The sequence below is a fragment of the Schistocerca nitens genome, chromosome 4 (assembly GCF_023898315.1).
Source record: "Schistocerca nitens isolate TAMUIC-IGC-003100 chromosome 4, iqSchNite1.1, whole genome shotgun sequence".
Lineage (NCBI taxonomy): Eukaryota > Metazoa > Arthropoda > Insecta > Orthoptera > Acrididae > Schistocerca > Schistocerca nitens.
Window position 1 is genome coordinate 975,366,217 of NC_064617.1, and position 20,336 is coordinate 975,386,552.

The following is a 20,336-nucleotide window of genomic DNA, read 5'->3' on the forward strand; positions in this document are numbered from 1 at the left end:
ACGCTTTCAGCCTGACAAAACACTAACATACCATGAACTGTGCGAATGAAGTGGCAGCCACTGAATCCGCCGTCTCTGTTACGTTGTAAATAAGCACTTTCCTCCGGACGTGATCCGGCAAAACACCCTGTCTTCCTCGAGTTACGCGGATATTATGTAGCAAAGTTCATTTATGGCGAGTTCTGAGGCACTTCGTGATCGTTAACTGCAACAGAACACGGCGGACGTAACTGAAATGAGAAAGACTGACGCAACGTGGAGATCTGTGGCCAGCGGCCTGCTTGTTAAAATTAAGGAATTTCAAAGAAAAGGTTAAGTCTCAGGAAATGAGAATACTAGGTTTCACATGGCAGCTAAGGCAATCCACGGTCCGGCGAGGGAAATACGAAATTAGTTTTTTTTCCGCTGAATGATTGGATTGCGACCTATCCTGCGGTTGTGGTAGCATTTACGAAATGAGCTGTGGAATAATCTTATTTTGGCCCCAGCTACTGTCGCTGGATGCAGGAAGAGTGTGTTGTGTCTCAAGCGGGTGTTGACTCGACAGGTAAGCAACCGTACAGCACATTTGGATTATATGTAAAGTTGGTTTAATTTCACACGCAATTCCTGCCTAGATTCATGGACCGAAATCGATGGGGGAAGACTATACATTAGCAAGGTTACAGACCGAATCTAGGCGGTTGTAAGAAAACGCTTCGTGACAGGAAACATTATTTGTCACCTGTCACTCTTTCTCATGACGTACATTTTTGTTTGGAAAAAAAAATGTGGGGTACCTACTTGGTTAGAGGACAGAAAACCTGATTGAATTATTGAAATAACAGGAGAGGAGCGTAGTCATTTGGACCATAGATAGACTGAGCCGATCTGTTAGTTCCAAGAAGGGGGGAGGGGGGGGGGGGGAAGAAAAACGTTACTCTCCTCTGCTAGATCTAACATAGAGGCTCATCAATGTGAAATTATTAATCCTCTGAGCTAACTAGAATCCATTTGCTTTGGGAGACACATTTCAGTAGTAATTAAGATTTGAAAAACGCTCAACCTACTTCATTCCGCGGACACGGAAAAGTGAGAGAGCGGCAGTAACCGCAGGGCGAGATCGCGTTTCTCCAGTTTCCAGAGGTCAGCTTCGCGAAGTTCCCTCGCCGGAGCACGCGAAGACGGCCGGGGCTCACCACGGAAGTTGGGCACCACTTGTTAGTCTTTGGAAACGGATCGGACGCGACCGAGACAACTGGAGGGTCCAGGCGCGCTCGCCCGGTCACCGCCCGCTGGAAGTCCGCTCACTGTCCACTGCTTCCAGTCCGACCGATCACTGCACTTCGCAGACGAAGAAGGTCTCGAACGAGCAGGGGCTGTCGTTCCACTTGAGGCCCTTGCCGTCGCGGTTCCACAACTCGAGGCAGTGCTCTTCCTCGCCGTTCTCGTAGCGGAAGTTATTGGGCTCGCCCGTGTTCCAGTTGGTGAAGGTGATGGGCCGGCCGGTCGCCATCCAGAAGAAGGTGCCTTCTTCCGCCTGGTCGGTCCCGGACGTCCAGAAGTGCTCGTGGCCCAGACCTGAAACACAGTGGCACTCATGTGAACGTGCTTCAAGAATCGACTGGGCACAGAGAACGAGTATAGCCAAGAAAATGGTTCAAGGCTCTGAGCACTATGCGACTTAACATCTGAGGTCATCAGTCGCCTAGAACTTAGAACTAATTAAACCTAACTAACCTAAGGACATCACACACATCCATGCCCGAGGCAGGATTCGAACCTGCGACCGTAGCGGTCGCTCGGCTCCAGACTGCAGCGCCTAGAACCGCACGGCCACTCCAGTATAGCCAAGACAAATACCAAAACGCTATATCCCGTTAGTGGACATTAATATGGGGTGTGTCCACCCTTCCGCTTTATTTATTTATTGTTCTGTGGGACCAAATTAAGGAGAGGTCTCCATGGTCTTTGTGTTTTTTTTTCCTTTATTGAGTTTCAATTCCCCCTGAAGGGGGCGGGCTGGCAGCAGCTTACTACGCTGCTCTTCAGCCTACAGAATTTGTTTTAAAAAGTGAAGATAATAAAAAATAACAGTTAGCGATAAAATCGGTGACTTAAAGGTAAAATGGCAGAAAATTCTGGAACTTAAAACATAAAACACAGGGTTGATGATGCTAAGAAAATACACAGGAAGCAGAAAAATAACAGACAGACAATTAAAAAACACAGTGACAGTCTGGTTTCTGTCCGCAAGAGATATAAAATGCACACCCAGCGACAGCATGATTTCTGTTCGCAACACTGTGGAAAGACGCACAACACTGAACACTCACTTAAACACTGCACTAAAAAGTTGGCACAAATATGACATACCACAGCCGAGAGCAGTTGGGGGGGGGGGGGGGGGGAACTGGACAGATGATGGGAAAATAAAAAAGGGGAGGAAGGAGAGGAAAAGTGAAGGGGGGGACGGGGGAAAGGAGCCAATGGAGAATGAGGACCCATAAGAGGAGTGGGGGGTGCTGAGCAGACGTGCCAGGGAGTGGGGAAGGCAGAGGAGGGGAGTACAAAAGGACTCGGGGGGGGGGGAGCAGGAGAAGGGAGATAGGGAGAGGTTGGGCGGGAAGAAAACATAGGATGGAAGGGGGGAGGAAGAGGGAGCCCAGGGAAAGGACGGAGGAACGGAGGAGAGTGAGGATCAGAGTTGATAGGAGGGATAAATGGAGGGAGAGAGGGCATCATCATCCGGGAGGGGGAGTTGACGGAAGCCACCTTTGGAAAGGAGATGAAGGGTGTAGAGATGGAGGGCAGGGGGGACACAACAGTGAAGGCGTGGCAGGGGGCTGGAATAGGAGAGGAGAGGAGCAACCAGGGGGTGAGGGGGATCAAGGCAGCGGGAGGTGGAGAGGATGCGGATATGTTCGAGGAATAGGATCAGATGGGGGAAAGGAATTAGATCATAGAGGATCCGCGTGGGGGACGGGAGGCGTATATGGAAGGCGAGGCGGAGTGCATGACGCTCAAGGATCTGGAGGGACTTATAGAATTTGGGGGGTTGCATGGTCTTTTTTTTTTCTTTATTGATTTTCAATTCCCCCCCAAGGGGGCGGGCTGGCAGCAGCTTACTACGCTGCTCTACAGCCTAGACTTTTGTTTAAAAAAGGAAGAAGAAAAACAAGGAAAAACAGGCGATAAAATGGTGATTTAAAGTGTAAAATGGCGTAAAAATGCGGAAAGGTAAAACAGAAAGCAAAAGCGGTTGGCAATGTTGATAAAATACACAGGAATCAGACAAGTAACATAGTAGACACACAATTAAAACACATGGCGACAGTCTGGTTTCTGTTCACAAGTGATAAAAAAAAAAGCACACCCAGCGACAGTATGATGGCTGTTCGCTACACTTCCCAAAAGAGACGGAGCACGCACTGGAAAAAACACACCGTAAAACACTGCACGAAAAAGGCGGCACAAAGATGGCACTCCCGATCCAAGGCAGATGGGGGGGGGGGGGGGTGGGGACCTGGAGTAGGGGGAAAAACAAGGAGGGAGGAGAGGAACGGAAAAAACGAAAAGAGCAGGGGGGGGGGGAACCAAGGAGGGAGAGGACTGATAAAAGAGGAGAAGGGCAGACGCGAGACGGAATGAGATCTCCATGGTCATGGAACGAGTCAATATGTAAGTAGGCTGTTTAGGTTTTTATATCGGTAACGCCACATAGCTCTCTGTATGAAAACCACTGGCTGTGCTGTGTGCAGTAGAGATGGGTCGAACTCGTTCATTCCCGTGAACTACTTCATTCACGTCACTCTTTGCCGTGAAGCGTTCAAATGAAGTAGTTCGTTCCTGAAGTACGGAAGCCTGGCCAAGTTGCCCAGTTCGCCGCTCAGCCGCGACTACGCTCGCTACGCCTCGCTCGTACAATAAAGCTTCGTAATACTTCATAATTTTACCAACAGATGGCCGAACTATGTAGTAACGTGCACGCAACGTTTTACGCTCTTACAGCGTCTGAGTTAACTTAAATAGAGCATGGCCGAAGGGGACAAAGGAAAGATAAACAGAGGAGCCTGTCACATATAAAGAAGGTATTTCATTTAATCTTGCTCGATATTTTCTCATGAAGCGCCCAAAAAAGTCTTTATCTGCCCAATGAAACATTATTTGTTGTATTCATGGACTGAAAACTAGGGCTACCAACGAAATGCAGTCCAATTTTATGTTCCTTTTAAAATTTAATCCAAAATAGAATGAGTATGTTTACCACTGTCACATAGCCTATATACCTACGTTAAGTAATTATTCAGAAGTTTTCCTGTAGATTTTATTTTTGTTGAGAATAATAACCCCCCGGATTCAAAACGTAAACTGTCACCTGTAGTCATTGGTACGATTTCAGGTAAAATCCCTCTTTCAGTGTTATTAACAAAGCTCTTATTTTCATGTTGGCTGTGCGTGCTCATACAGCCAGCCTCTTCGTTTGTATCTTTAATATTCATTTGTCTGCAAGCGCTGCCAACGGTAGGCTACCCGTAGACGCGAAGTTTAACTGCACAAATAGTCACGGGTAATGATGTCAGCACTGCAGGAAGCAGCTGACGCTGCATTCCCCTCGCCCCCCAATCCCCGTGTAAACCTTTCGTTCCCCACAAACATCGCGCGATTCGTCGACAGGCAGTAGCGCCGAAGTAGTGGGAGAGGAAGAGGGGAAGAGAGTGAGTGAACTAGAAAAAAGTGTGGAGTGTGCTATCTGTGAAGAGTATGAAGTACCAGTTCATTGAAATTGGGTGGTTAGTTCACACTTGACTGGAGTGAAGCGTTTATTTGAACGACTCATTCGCGAGCTCCCCATCACTAGACTGTGCAGTCTGTGGCTGGTTCGCATTGTTGGAATATTCGCTATTGCAGTGTTAGGCAGCTGGCTGTTAACAGCGCGTAGCGTTGCGCAGTTCGAGGTGAGCCGCCAGCAGTGGTGGATGTGGGGAGAGAGATGGCGGAGCTTTGAGAGCGGATGATCTGGACGTGTGTCCATCAGAGACAGTAAATTTGTAAGACTGGATGTCATGAACTGATATATATATATATTATGACTTTTGAACACTATTAAGGTAAATAAATTGTTTGTTCTTTATCAAAATCTTTCATTTGCTAACTATGCCTATCAGTAGTTAGTGACTTCAGTAGTTAAAATCTTTTATTTAGCTGGCAGTAGTGGCGCTCGCTGTATTGCAGTAGTTCGAGTAATGAAGATTTTTTGTGAGGTAAGTGATTCATGAAAGATACAGGTTATTGTTAGTCAGGGCCATTCTTTTGTAGGGATTATTAAAAGTCAGATTGCGTTGCGCTAAAAATATTGTGTGTCAGTTTAGTGTTGATCAGAATAAGTAAAGAGAGAAATGTCTGAGTACGTTCAGTTCTGCTCAGCTGTTTGAAAATCAAATAACGTAAGGGGTTTACCAGCACAGTAATTCACTAATTTTTCTAAGGGGACGTTCCAAATACATGAAATTATAACACGATAGTAGAAACAGATAAAATGAAATACAAGAAACGTATTCAGGCGACAAATTGTAAGTTAAAATAAAGAAAATCAACAACGTAACACTGGAATTTGGTTAATTTTTCAGCTCTTCCAGGAGCTCCTCGACAGAATAGAAGGAGTCAGCCACGAGGAAACTCTTCAGTTTAGACTTAAAAGAGTTTGGGCTACTGCTAAGATTTTTGAGTTCTTGTGGTAGCTTATTGAAAATGGATGCAGCAGAATACTGCACTCCTTTCTGAACAAGAGTCAAGGAAGTGCATTCCACATGCAGATTTGATTTCTGTCTAGTATTATCTGAGTGAAAGCTGCTAACTCTTGGGAATAAGCTAATATTGCTAACAAGAAACGACATTAAAGAAAATATATACTGTGAGGGCAATGTCAGAATTCCCAGACTACTGAATAGGGGTCGACAAGAGGTTCTCGGACTTACAGCACATATAGCTCGAACAGCCCGTTTTTGAGCCAAAAATACACTTTTTGAATCAGAAGAATTACCCCAAAAAATAATACCATACGCCATAAGCGTAGGAAAATATGCGAAGTAGACTACTTTTCGTGTTGAACTGTCACTTGTTTCAGATACTGTTATAATGGTAAATAAAGCAGCATTTAGTTTCTGAACAAGATCCTGAACATGGGCTTTCCACAACAGCTTACTATCTATCCGAACGCCTACGAACTTGAAATGTTCCGTCTCGCTTATAATATGCCCATTCTGTCTGATCAAAATGTCGGTTCTTGTTGAATTGTGAGTTAGAAACTGTAAAAACTGAGTCCTACTATGATTTAGCATCAAGTTAGTTTCCACAAGCCACGAACGTATTTCATGAACTACATTATTTGATACTGTTTCAATATTACACACAAGATCCTTCACTACCAAGCTGGTGTCATCAGCAAACAGAAATATTTTTGAATCACCTGTAATACTATGACAGCTTGAACTCTCCTGGAGACACTTTCAATGAAGTGTCTTTATGCCGGTACAGGAATGGGAGCCCCTTCTTCGTCAAGAGCCGAAAACATAGAAGGAAGTGATTTTTTTTCATTATCATTGGAAACTGGGCCTCGAGTCAAATAGACACTGGGTTCAGGTGGAATTCTGGATATGCCAGTCTATTTAAGGAGTGTTATTGGTCAAATGCTGCTTTATGACAGGGTCCTCTACCATGGTGACACAAAAACACATCAAGAATGCAAAGCTAAAATGTGTTCGTATCCTTCCGCATTTGTCGTTTTCTTGAGTGCAATAAAGGAACCACATCCTAACTCACGAAAAACACACCTATACTATGACAGCATGTCTTCTGTACTTCACTGTTGGCACTACCCGTAAGGTATCGTTCTCCAGCCGTTCACCAAACCCAAATCCTTCTGTCGGACTGCCACAGGGTAATGTGAGTCATCACTTCAAATCATCCACTGGCCAATGGCGTCGCTCTTTACACTACCTCAGGCGTCACTCAGCATCGACTGCAGAAATATCTGGCTTACGAGAAGCTGCTCGACCTCTGTACCTCACTGTCTTTAACTCCATACTCGCAGTCATTATGCTAGCTGGACTGCTCATAGCACTTTAGAACTCACGAATGATTCCTTGCGGTGATTTCGCGACATATTCTAAAACCGCCGTCCTCAATGCTCGTCGGTCCCTCTCCAGCAGTACATTATGTCTGACTGGTGTTGGTTTACCTGTGCAGCTTCGCGCTTCCACTTCATAATCACATCAGCAAAAGTTGACTTGGGCAGTTTTAGAAGGCTCATGCAGCCTCAATTGATTTGTTACTCTGGTGACATCAAGTGACTAGTCCATGTGTAATGTCCCCACAGAAAATACCCTCTACCACGCACCAATTAATCATTTTCAATCAAACCATCCACATTCATTCACTTTGGAAAAGTTATCTGATCTGATTTTCTCGTAAGATATGCGGCGACAGTTCGACGACGCCAAAGTATTTTCTAGTGCGTTTATTCTTTGAAATATCAGAGATGCATATATGCATTCTCCATGGTTGTTAAGAGTGGTAACTAGGACAGCTTCTGGAGTATCTGTTGAGGGATTGACGTGTTTCTGAGAGATACATATTCTGCTTTTCTTCTCGCTAAAGCGAGCCAATTAACATTTGTGCCGCTAGCGGTTTGTTTGAAGAGAAAGAGACTGTGAAAGACAAATAATTAAGGCGTGGAATCACCGGAGATCTGGATATGTAATGGAGATGGATTTAATACACAATTTCCTCCATAAATAAGGTTTGTGACTTTTTTGTTCTGGAGCGAATGAACGAATGAGTTTTTTTCTGAATCATTTGATGATCACCTTGGCCCTGTAATTAGTGGGGAAGTTTCAGCTGTGTCGAAGAGAGCCTGCAATCACTGAGTCTGTGTTAAATCGTCCAAAAAGGCTTCGTACACATCTGGAATTCGCAATCTTTCGTAAAAGGAACAAATTGTCCAAACGATTGATTCTCCCGACTGACTGCGGTGTTTAACAGTAATAATAAATGTAAAGATCTCTTACAGCAAGCCAGCCGCTGATTACCAAGACGAAGGACTCCACCAAAGATCCTATTTGGCTGATTTCACGTAATGAAATATTATATTAAAAACTGTACATAGATAAAGGAGAGAAAGAGACAGATTGAATGAAAATAGAGATAATACTAATAATCCTCCATTAGTCTAATTTTTCGCCTGTCTTATCACGGATCAGCCAAAAACGGGGAGGCCCTTACTTTACTGTATAGATTTATGGCCGGCCGCGGTGGTCTCGCGGTTCTAGGCGCGCAGTCCGGAACCGTGCGACTGCTACGGTCGCAGGTTCGAATCCTGCCTCGGGCATGGATGTGTGTGATGTCCTTAGGTTAGTTAGGTTTAAGTAGTTCTAAGTTCTAGGGGACTGATGACCACAGCAGTTGAGTCCCATAGTGCTCAGAGCCATTTGAACCATTTTATAGATTTATGTGTGAAGGTGAAGTGATCTTGAAGGCAACAGATACACGTCTATACAGACAAGGCATTACACAGAGATAGCGGCTAGCTGCATTCATCATCTATTCATAGATTAAAGATACGGCAACTTATTATCCGAACATTTAAAAAAAGTTAAACATGTTCCGTCACTGAGCTCTCTTGCACGATCCATTCCGCTATTACTGTTACACTGGCGAGTTCGCCCCTGGTGGCATCTACTGATCAATTCCCATGGCGTAGAGGTGTCTGGATACTTTTGGTCTAATAGTGCATATGACATAACAACACGATAGCGATAAATATCAAGAGGTTGCAGAGCGTGCCTTGACAGAACTCATCTTGGGAAACGTTATCCATTCTCGGTACAGACCGCCGAAACTGCAGGGAACAACGTCTGAGATCACCCCTCAACAGAGAACAAGAGTTGGTATGGGCGTAACAGCAGGCAGTTCGTGTGATGGCGTCGATTGCGTCAACACCTGCCATCACCACCCTCTTTAGGCCTGTCTCCGTGAAACGTTTGACAGCAAAGACGCTGGAGGCTTTGCCTCTTCAGTAGTGACTGTGGTTGACGTTCCCGTACATGGTTCCTAACCTCAGTTTATTCCGTTACAATTCTCGAAGTTTGTAGCTATTGTTTGGGTAGTGTTTGGCTTTACAGGTGCAAACGAAAGGAGCGAGTAAACGACAATAAAACAAGCAAATGATCCTAATAAACGTAGGCCCGGAAACCAATTGTTTCCTCCATACGACTTGTTATAGCTGAGTAAATGAACGCCTTAGACATTGCCCCGAGGAACTTGAGGACTAACGTATTACAACAAGTTGTCCACATAGTCACTGTTAATGTGAAGGCAGGCTTCACCACGCATCCTCACCGATGCCAGTACACGTTCAGAACTCCCAGTCTTGTTCCGAATGCATTGAGAACCATCTACAATGCGTTCCCACATATAGTCGACACTCTCCACAGGGCTAGAAAATATTTGGAAATTTGTGGTAAGGTCTTTTGGGACCAAACTGCTGAGGTCATCGGTCCCTAAGCTCACACACTACTTAATCTAACTTAAACTAACTTACGCTAAGGACAACACACACACCCAAGCCCGAGGGAGGACTCGAACGTCCGATGGGGGAAGCCGCACCGACCATGACAAGGCGCCTAAGACAGCTCGGATACACCACGCGGCCTCAACAGGGCTAGAATACACCAAAGCTGTGATACATGCCTGCAAATAAATATCCGAGGGGTTCAAGTCCGAGAACCAGGGACGTCACAGCATTACCGAGACGTGACAGATCACCTTTGTCAAAGCACTATTCATCCATTTTTAGGTATCTGGAATGATGATAAAACTAAACGCGGGCGTTTATTAATTTGTAATTTGCTCCTCTTTCGAAATACACTAACAGTGTTGTAACATTTGTATGAGTGCCCTTCTGCATGCGTCGTATCGGAGACACCATTCGTTTTTCCGGATCTACGTTTATTAGCAAGCAGTAAAGGAAACAAAAGAAAAATTCGGAGTAGGTATTAAAATTCATGGAGAAGAAGTAAAAACTTTGAGGTTCGCCGATGACATTGTAATTCTGTCAGAGACAGCAAAGGACTTGGAAGAGCAGTTGAACGGAATGGACAGTGTCTTGAAAGGAGGATATAAGACGAACATCAACAAAAGCAAAACGAGGATAATGGAATGTAGTCAAATTAAATCGGGTGATGCTGAGGGGATTAGATTAGGAAAAGAGACACTTGAAGTAGTAAAGGAGTTCTGCTATTTAGGGAGTAAAATAACTGATGATGGTCGAAGTAGAGAGGATATAAAATGTAGACTGGCAATGGCAAGGAAAGCGTTTCTGAAGAAGAGAAATTTGTTAACATCGAGTATAGATTTAAGTGTCAGGAAGTCGTTTCTGAAAGTATTTGTATGGAGTGTAGCCATGTATGGAAGTGAAACATGGACGATAAACAGTTTGGACAAGAAGAGAATAGAAGCTTTCGAAATGTGGTGCTACAGAAGAATGCTGAAGATAAGGTGGGTAGATCACGTAACTAATGAGGAGGTATTGAATAGGATTGGGGAGAAGAGAAGTTTGTGGCTCAACTTGACTAGAAGAAGGGATCGGTTGGTAGGACATGTTTTGAGGCATCAAGGGATCACAAATTTAGCATTGGAGGGCAGCGTGGAGGGTAAAAATCGTAGAGGGAGACCAAGAGATCAATACACTAAGCAGATTCAGAAGGATGTAGGTTGCAGTAGGTACTGGGAGATGAAGAAGCTTGCACAGGATAGAGTAGCATGGAGAGCTGCATCAAACCAGTCTCAGGACTGAAGACCACAACAACAACAACGTTTATTAGGGTGGTAGATTCTACCCAAATGCCATCCTCAACTGCACGTGGTCCACCGTGCTTCAGACTGACGAGGCTCTCGCAACCGAATGACTCCCGGGATAAGGAGTCCCCCGCTACCCACCTCCTCTCTTGCCAAGAGCGGATTGAGATTAGGGCACTCTTTTGGCCTAGAGTTGGGAAACTGGCTCTAAAGGCGGAGGAACTGTGAAGATGGTCAACGGACGGCATAAGAATGTAGAATACACTGTACAACGACTACATTAAAGGCCTTATGGCATGTTCTGGTAATAGTCATTGCTATGCTCATAGCGAAATTAGCATCCGTGGTAAGTTCCTCAGTCGGATCTCTGGGAGCAACAGCTATGAGTACAAATACATAATAAAATTAAAGAAATGGATAGAGTTGGAGCATAAATACTTGGAGTTACTGAGATGCGATGGCCGAACACATGAGGTATTTACATAAATGGACACAGGAAAAGCAGACGGGAAGCATGAGCATGGAGTCGGTGTAATACTACCAGCAAAATTAGCAAGATGCCACGAAAGTTTCATACCTATACCAGCTCATATAATGTTACTGCTGCTGATTGATTGGTAGCCTTACTGATATAAATATAACGCAAGTGTAAGTCCCTAAAATGCACAAGGAAGATGAAGAGATAAAGGAATTTTATGATAACACAAATAGGAATTTTGAGAAACCTTTACAAACATGAGTTGACAGTTATGATGGGAGATTTTAATTCGAAAGTATAGGAAGGAGAACATCAGACGTGGTAGGACCAGTTGGGCTAAGAGACAGGAATTCTAGAGGGGATGACTTGAAAGTTTGGCGGTTTCAAACGATGTAGTGATCTAGTTTAAACTTTCACCTAGAAGATTGTATACATAGTAATTTCCAATGGACAGACCTGGGAAATGTGTGAGAAACCTGACTGATTTCGTGCTAGTAAATAAACGTTTCAGGAACAGTTGCACATCAGTAAAAATATACCCAGAAGCAGAACTAAACTGTGATCACACACCGCTTGTATCAGTTTTCAAAGTTAGAATGAAGAGAGCGAAGAGGAAGAAAAAGTAGATCTACAGTTTGAGGAAAACGAAAGACCCGATAGTGAAACAGACTATACAAACAGAACTCAGCTCGGCGATTAACACAGAAGATATCACAAGTAACAATGCCAATTTAGAAATGAACAAATTACAGAATGTTCTGCATGAAATAAAAGGAAAGTACGTGGAACCAGAGAGAAAGAAGAGGAATCCACGGATGAGATACTGAATGTATTGGAGGAAAGGAGATTAAATAAGAGAAATCCAACGGAATACAGGAAGATAAATAAGGACATCGGAAGAAAAATAAGGGAGGCCAAAGAAAATGAAAAAGTGAAGGAATGCGAGGATATCGAGTTTTATCAAACTAAGTATGATAGATTCAATGTAGACAAGAAAGTCAAACAAGTAACAGGGAAACATGGGACGAGCATCAATGGAAAACTAGTGGATGAAGCAAGGAACTTGATGGTGGAATTAGACGACAAGAAAAAGACATGGAAAAAAATATATAGAAAATTTATTTCATGACATTAGATGTACTTTTGATTCAAGTATAAATGAAATAAATTGCACAGATATACTAACAGTAGAGGTTCAAACAGCGATCATGGACGGAAAGGCCGTGGGACCAGATAAAGTAGAAGCAGAGTTCTTAAAATTAATGGATGAAAATCATATAAAATAGTTAAGCCAAATTTTCAGTCATATTTATGTATCTGGAAACATTCCACTGGAGTAGCTGAAATCAGAGTTCATTACTCAGGCCAAAAAGCCAAGTACAAAACAATGCGGAGATTATCGTACGATAAGCTTAATGAGCCATATTTTGAAATTGTTTTTGAGGGTGATACAGAAAAGAACGTACAGATTACGTGAGGAACAGATAGCTCCTAATCAGTTTCTGTCTGTTAATGCTTTGGGTACGACAGAAGCCTTGTTAATATACAAGTATTGTTTCAGAAATGCAGATATGTAAATAAAAATGTGTTTGCTTTCCTAATAGATTACCAGAAGGCTTTTCATAGAGTAAAACAAGTCAAGTTGATGGAGATTTTGAGAAATATTGGAAAGGAAGTAAGAGATCTGCGAATCATAGAGATCGTGTTTTGGACTCTAAAAGCAGTGTTGCTTATTGACGAAGAACATACTTAAACCGTCAAAATTCTCAGGGGAGTAAGATAGGGACGTATATTGTCACCCATACTATTTAATATCTACTCCGAATTCATGTTTATAGAATCCTTGGAAGAAGCAGAAGAAGAAATTTTGATAAAGGGAATAACATTAAACAACATTCGATATGCTGACGGTACTATTTTATTTGCTGACTCTATTCAGGCATTACAATTATTAATGGGTAGAATTGTAAGAGTCAGCAGTCAGAATGGGCTTGAAACAAACACCAGAATGACAAAACTCGCGGTCGTAAATAAGGAAAATATTACAGGAGTAAACACTGTCATAAACCAAAGAACTATAGAAAGGCTAAAACAATATACATTTATTGGAACCATAATAAATGAAAATTGGAATAACTCGCAAGAAATCAAGATTCGTATCGGGAAAGCAAGAAGTGTGTTTCAGAATATAAGTGATGTCTTCTTCAAAAGCCATAATCTAAATCTTAGGACGAAAATAAAACTTTTGCTCCGCTATGTATATTCTGTCCTGCTATATGGGGTAGAGACATGGACCTTACCAAAAAAAAAAAAAAACTCGGGGAAGAAGCTGGAGGCCTTTGAATTGTGGCTTTATAGGCGGGTCCTGAGAATACCTTGGACCCAGAGAATGACAAACGTAGAAGTTTTGTGAAGAATGAACACAACGTCTTAATTAATCAAGATAGTGAAGTGCTGAAGGCTGCAATGTCTAGGACATATGATGCGTAATACAAGTAGATATGATTTGTTACAAAAAATACAGCAGCAAAAGAGGTCCTGGAAGAAGAGGAATATGTTGGTCTGACAACCTTAGATGCTGGTTCAGTATGTCTTCAGCAGAACTACTCCGTGGTGCTACCAACAAGAGGAGAAGACCGATCATCATCGCCATCATACGAACCTGAAACGCACCGAGAGAAGAAGACGTTTATTAGGATTATTGGCTTGTTTCATTGTCCTTTACTCGTCTCTTTCGTTTGCACCTATAATTGTGAGACACCATGTATATAGGGACACGTGATTAAATTTTTCATTTCAGATAACTTTTGACTCATTCAAGATGTTTGTAATCTCTTTTCACCAAGGTGATGATTGAACAGAGGCAGGTCAAACCAAGGCAAAGACATTTTTGCAGCTTGATTAATTATGAAATGAAGACAGAAACTTGGTTTTTTTTAAATTAAACTATGGCATTTTTCTACGCCGGAAAAATATATCTGTAGGAGACAAATTTGAGAACTATTGTGTAATTCTCTCTCTTTGTCTCTGTCTGTCTGTCTGTCTCTCTCTCTCTCTCTCTCTCTTTCTCTCTCTTTCTCTCTCTCTCTGGGAATGGGGTGACATGTAAAATGTTAGAAAATGACTGATATTAGCGACGAACACGGTGACATTTAATTCCCAATTTAATCGGATTGAAAAAGCCACCTCCGTGACCCTTCTAGAATGAATCAAACAACCATTAAATCATAAATATAGTGACATTAAAATACAGGTAATGGAGGAGTTGGAAAAAGAAAGAGAGGGGTGTTATAATCACATGGCTAAATTAGGTGATAAAATTGCTTCGATTTAACCATGTGGGTGAATTTGGTGCCTTTACATGGCTAGCAGACGCTTTGGATAATTTGAAGTGTGTGAGAAAAGTAATGAGACTGACTTTTTATGTGCCAAAGTTTTTAGTTTTTTCAAACAACAATATTGTCCCCGTCAAAGTAGTTCGCTTTGACAGCTAAACACCGATGGAGCTGTTGTTCGCCCAGTCTTGGCAGCGGCGTTGAAAGGCTTCAACTGGTATGGCCCTTAACACGTCGGTCACGTTCTGTTGAATGTTCTTCAGAGTCCCAAAATGACGTCTTCTTAAGACATTTTTCAATTTCAGGAAAAGAAGAAAGCTGCAAGGAGTGAGATCAGGGGAGTAGGAGGAGTGTGGAACAACAGGGATGCCTTTTGAGGTCAAAAATTCCGTGTGGAAGTATCCATGTGACACGAGGCGTCCAGTCTCCCTCGATTCACCATTATACTAGGCCTTTCAAGGACATCTTTCTAAAACATTTGGTTGACAGTTTGTGGCAGAGGGGCAACGGCCTTGCCGCAATGGGTACACCAGTTCTCGTCAGGTCACCGAAGTTAAGCGATGTCGGGCGTGGCCGGCACTTGGATGGGTCACCATCGGGGCCGCCATGTGCTGTTGCCATTTTTCAGGGTGCACTCAGCCTCGTGATGCCAACTGAGGAGCTACTTGACCGAATAGTAGCGGCTCCGGTCAAAGAAAACTATCGTAACGACTGGGAGAGCGGTGTGCTGACCACACGCCCCTCCTATCCGCATCCTCACAGTGGATGACACGGCGGTCAAATAGTGGCCCGAAGACGGAGTGCTTTGTGCCAGAGGAGTTAGTTTTTTGTGCACGGCATCCTTATTGGCCAGAAAGTCGGTTTTTGATGTTGAAGACGTCCCTGAGCGAGCTTCGTCTTCAATGTGTTCTTTGGTCGTCCAAACATTATTTGCGCCAGCGAAAAACTTATGAGCTTGACAAGGAACGTTCCCTATAGGCCTGTTTCAACATTTAAAAGGCCACGCTCGCAGATTTCCCTAGTTTAATACAAAACTTGATGGCATAGCACTGCTCTAAATTGCGCTGCTCCCCAAAACACAACTTCACCGATGGCGCTCTGAAAGATCACGCGATGGCTGTACGGAGCTGAAACTCGGACTGAGCATCTGGAGGGGAATTAACACACCGATCTACACAAGTAGAACAACGCAGATGGCTACACTATTATCAGTGTCATTAATTTTCTCACACGCCTCGTAAGTAAGCTGGGATAATGCAAGGTCAGCTAGAAACAATGGATCACAGAGTTTCCGTACACTGTACGAGGATTCCGAGTTGAAAGTGTCTAGCCTTGGCTGTGAACAAGGCAGTGAACGGTACGTACCGAAGTCTCGTATGTGCTTCTCGAGGCGGTCGTTCTCCTCCTGGCTGTTGATGCTGGCCAGGTGCATGCCGTGGTAGCGGCAGTACTGCGCTGCGCGGTACCAGTTGGCCTGAAACACACCAAAACACCGGTGTCAGAAGAGTCTGCCAAGCGGGAGAACGCCCAGCAGCCGACGCAAAACTTGCGCCTGTTGTTACTGCGCCAGGACTGCACCAGACTGCCGTCTGCATCCAGCGAGGCAGCGGTAGCTGGTGCTGTGAGGTAGGCAGCGCGCATTGCGGTGGGCTGTCGCTGAAAGACTGGAATCTCATCACAGACAGAACTGAGCAGCTCCTTAGATGTTAATGCTTCTTTTTTGGACAGCATGGTTGTGGAGATGAAAGAGCGATTAGTATGATTAATCAATTATTCAAAAACAGTCTTAATCGTATTTATTATTATTATACCGCCTCTACGAGTACACTCATCGTCTCCTGTGGTGGTCAGATGTGGTCGGTTGGAACCTCGACGACGAGTTTGTCTGCCCTCCAACTTCGGGTCACGTCACATCCGGATGTCCCACAAATCTGGGTATTGCACGAGTCGTCTTGGCGGACAAATGGAGAACCACAATGAGGCCCCTTTCAATGTGTGTGTGTGTGTGTGTGTGTGTGTGTGTGTGTGTGTGTGAGGTGCTGGAACGCTGTTCCACGGGGGTCCGCGGCATCTACCGTGACCATCAAAGTGGTCACTTATCGATCGATGTGGTGCAGTTATTAGTAAGTACACTGGACTCGCATTCGGGAGAACGACGGTACACACACGGGTCCTGCCATCCTGATTTAGATTTTCCGTGCTTTCCTTAAGGGGCTCCGGAACGCCCTATACTTGCAATGTTAAAATAACGCTTATAAATTACATCTTTCCTCACAAAGTATTTGAGGTAGGAAGTTGAACTTTTTACAGATTATTTATTGGAATATGGGCTACAACTTAACACAGGGATTTTACAAAATTTTAGTTCAGTTATTAAACATGATTTTTTTTCAATTGTAATGAAAATTCACAACATTTTTTTGCAATTTTTTATTTATATATTCAAAAATATACAGTTTTTTGGAAAAAGGCTGTGTTAAATTATGCAGAAGGTACTGTGTAACATTTACTGAAAGTTTGAAACAAATATGTTTGGAAGATCCTTAGAAAACATGTAATTAGTATGAGAAAATAAAAGTTTTGGGAATCGAGCGACAAAGATTGGATTAACTTTTTAGTGCATCCCAGGTCCATAGGATGGATTATCTTCATTCTCTGCAAACTCCTCCTCCAGCTTCCTCTTGTTCCTCCTCCTGTTTACTCTTGCTTGTATTTCTAGACTCTTTACAGCCCTGTCTGCAGCCCGAAGGCGTTCCTTGTCTAAAGCAAGCATCGCTCGTACCATGTTAGAACCTATCTTCATTCCCATATTTCTAAATACCTTGCACCTTACAATGTTGCCAACATTTCTCCTTTTCTTAAAAGCCTTCAGAGGATTTCTAATAACTTTACTTTTACTCATTATTATACTTCAACAAAACAGAGACTCAAGAAACAGAATTAATTACGAATATTTTCGAGATAACGACAGAGTAAATAAACATGAAACAATCGACAATCACACCAGCGATATATATTGAACCATCACAGGTTAGCCACAACACATACTTTATCTCACATCACTAAAATGTACCTGATGAACACGGACGTTAATAATAACACCATTTGACAGCAGTTTAACAGCGCCACAGTGGGTCACGCCCATGTAGAACACATTTCAAAAAAAATTTAAAAATAGTTGTAGTCTTCGGAATTGAATAAATTATATATCTATTAAAAGGTAATAGTCTGCAGATTCAGAAAACGCAAAAAAGTAAAAATTGAACTTTTCATGATTTTGAGCCTTTCCGGAGCCCCTTAAATCGCTTCAGGCATCTGCCGGGATGTTTCTTCTGAAAGGCCACGGCCGATTTCGTTCCCCATCCTTCCCTAATCCGATGGGACCGATGACCTCGCTGTTCGGTCCCCTCCTTCAAATCAACCAACCAACCATCCAACCAACCAACCAACCAACCAACAGTGATCACTCAACACTGATGCTGTTCACGCTACTTTATATACTCTGCCACTCCGAGTAGCAGCACTAAACAGGAACAACAACTAACGCACTCTGTTAGCCCTTATACCTGCCACAGAGAATTGCAACGCTAATCATTTACAAGCCCACCAATTATGTGTTCTGGGTGCTTCTCTGTTTTTGTCTGCTAGTGAATTTTCGTTATTTTTCCTTGAGCGAGGGAAGGAAGGGCGAGTTCGTTAGACACGGAGCAAGAGGACAGATGGGGAATGAAACTGGGCGTGTCATTTTCAAAAGGATCATCTACATCTACATCTACATACATACGCCGCACGCCACCTGACGGTGTGTGGCGGAGGGTACCTTGAGTACCTCTATCGGTTCTCCCTTCTATTCCAGTCTCGTATTGTTCGTGGAAAGAAAGATTGTCGGTATGCCTCTGTGTGGCCTCTAATCTCTCTGATTTTATGCTCATCGTCACTTCGCGAGATATATATAGGAGGGAGCAATATACTGCTTGACTCCTCGGTGAAGGTATGTTCTCGAAACTTTAACAAAAGCCCGTACCGAGCTACTGAGCGTCTCTCCTGCAGAGTCTTCCACTGGAGTTTATCTATCATCTCCGTAACGCTTTCGCGATTATTAAATGATCCTGTAACGAAGCGCGCTGCTGTCCGTTGGATCTTCTCTATCTCTTCTATCAACCCTATCTGGTACGGATCCCACACAGCTGAGCAGTATTCAAGCAGTGGGCGAACAAGCGTACTGTAACCTACTTCCTTTGTTTTCGGACTGCATTTCCTTAGGATTCTTCCAATGAATCTCAGTCTGGCATCTGTTTTACCGACGACTAATGTTATATGATCATTCCATTTTAAATCACTCGTAAAGCCTACTCCCAGATAATTTATGATATTAACTGCTTCCAGCTCCTGACCTGCTATATTGTAGCTAAATGATAAAGGATCTTCCTTTCTATGTATTCGCAGCACATTACACTTGTCTACATTGAGATTCAATTGCCATTCCCTGCACCATGCGTCAATTCGCTGCAGATCCTCCTGCACTTCAGTTCAATTTTCCATTGTTACAACCTCTCGACATACTACAGCATCAGTGAACTTCCGATGTTATCCACAAGGTCATTTATATATATTGTGAACGGCAACGGTCCTACGACGCTCCCCTGCGGCACACCTGAAATCACTCTTACTTCGGAAGACTTCTCTCCATTGAGAATGACATGCTGCGTTTCGTTATCTAGGAACTGTTCAATCCAATCACACAGTTGGTCTGATAGCCCGTATGCTCTTACTTTGTTCATTAAACGTCTGTGGGGAACTATCGAACGCGTTGCGGAAGTCAAGAAGCACGGCATCTACCTGGGAACCCGAGTCTATGGCCCTCTGAGTCTCGTGGACGAATAGCGCTAGCTGGGTTTCACACGACCTTCTTTTTCGAAACCCATGCTGATTCCTACAGAGTAGATTTCTAGTCTCCAGAAAAGTCATTATACTGCACTTTTGTGGTAAGGGACTAAGGGATTTAGGGAAACCTCCGACACCATGAATGCGGATGGCAACAAGGGACTTGAACGGCCGACCTCCCGACTTCGGACCCCTTCTTGCCACTGTCGGTCCGTTGATACATGGAAGCAAGAGCATTTTTAATCCGTTACATATGCAACTGATGCGTTTGTGGATGACCGTGCAGTACAGTGTAGAACACGCATGCATTAGGCACGTGTACAGCGGCGCGGGGCTGTGCTCGTGGTTCCGGACAGCCCGCGTTACACGCCCAGCAGCGGCTCACGACGCGCGGACGCAAATTCGCACGCGTGGTGTGGTCGCAGCCTAGTGGTGGGGGCCCGCGCAGGAGGCGGCCGATAGTCAATACCCGCAGAAAGGCCGGAAATTATGGCCGCCGCGATCCTCACACGGCTGCCGGAAATTAGCGACCCGGCTCCTCCCAGCCCGAAGCCGTCGATGTCTGCGGCCTGAGCGCCGCCAGAGTGGAGCGCCAGTCGCGCATCTCTCTGTGGCGGGCCGGCGAAACGTAAGCGAAGGTCAGCTGCCGACTCGTGCAGCACCGTTGCTAGGTGTTTTGCCGCCCTAGGCGAGAAGCGAAAAATGACGCCCCCCTCTTTTTTAATAGCGTCTGTCTCCCCGATATTCCCCCACCCTCCATCACCACCACTACCAACAACAGCACCACCACAACCATCCAGTGG

At 44.0% G+C, this 20,336-nt stretch overlaps 1 protein-coding gene across 1 annotated transcript in view; it reads right to left on the reverse strand.

Annotated features, from left to right (window-relative positions):
• Window positions 1-354: 354 nt before the first annotated feature.
• LOC126253674 (mannose-binding protein C) overlaps window positions 355-20,336 on the reverse strand; it is a 921,466-nt gene continuing 901,484 nt past the window's right edge. The window contains exons 4-5 of the mRNA XM_049955194.1: window positions 16,015-16,123; window positions 355-1,560 (exon numbers count right to left, since the gene is read on the reverse strand). Of these exons, the coding sequence (XP_049811151.1) occupies window positions 1,316-1,560; window positions 16,015-16,123 (354 nt within the window). The 3' untranslated portion in view covers window positions 355-1,315. The remainder of the gene's footprint in view (window positions 1,561-16,014; window positions 16,124-20,336) is intronic.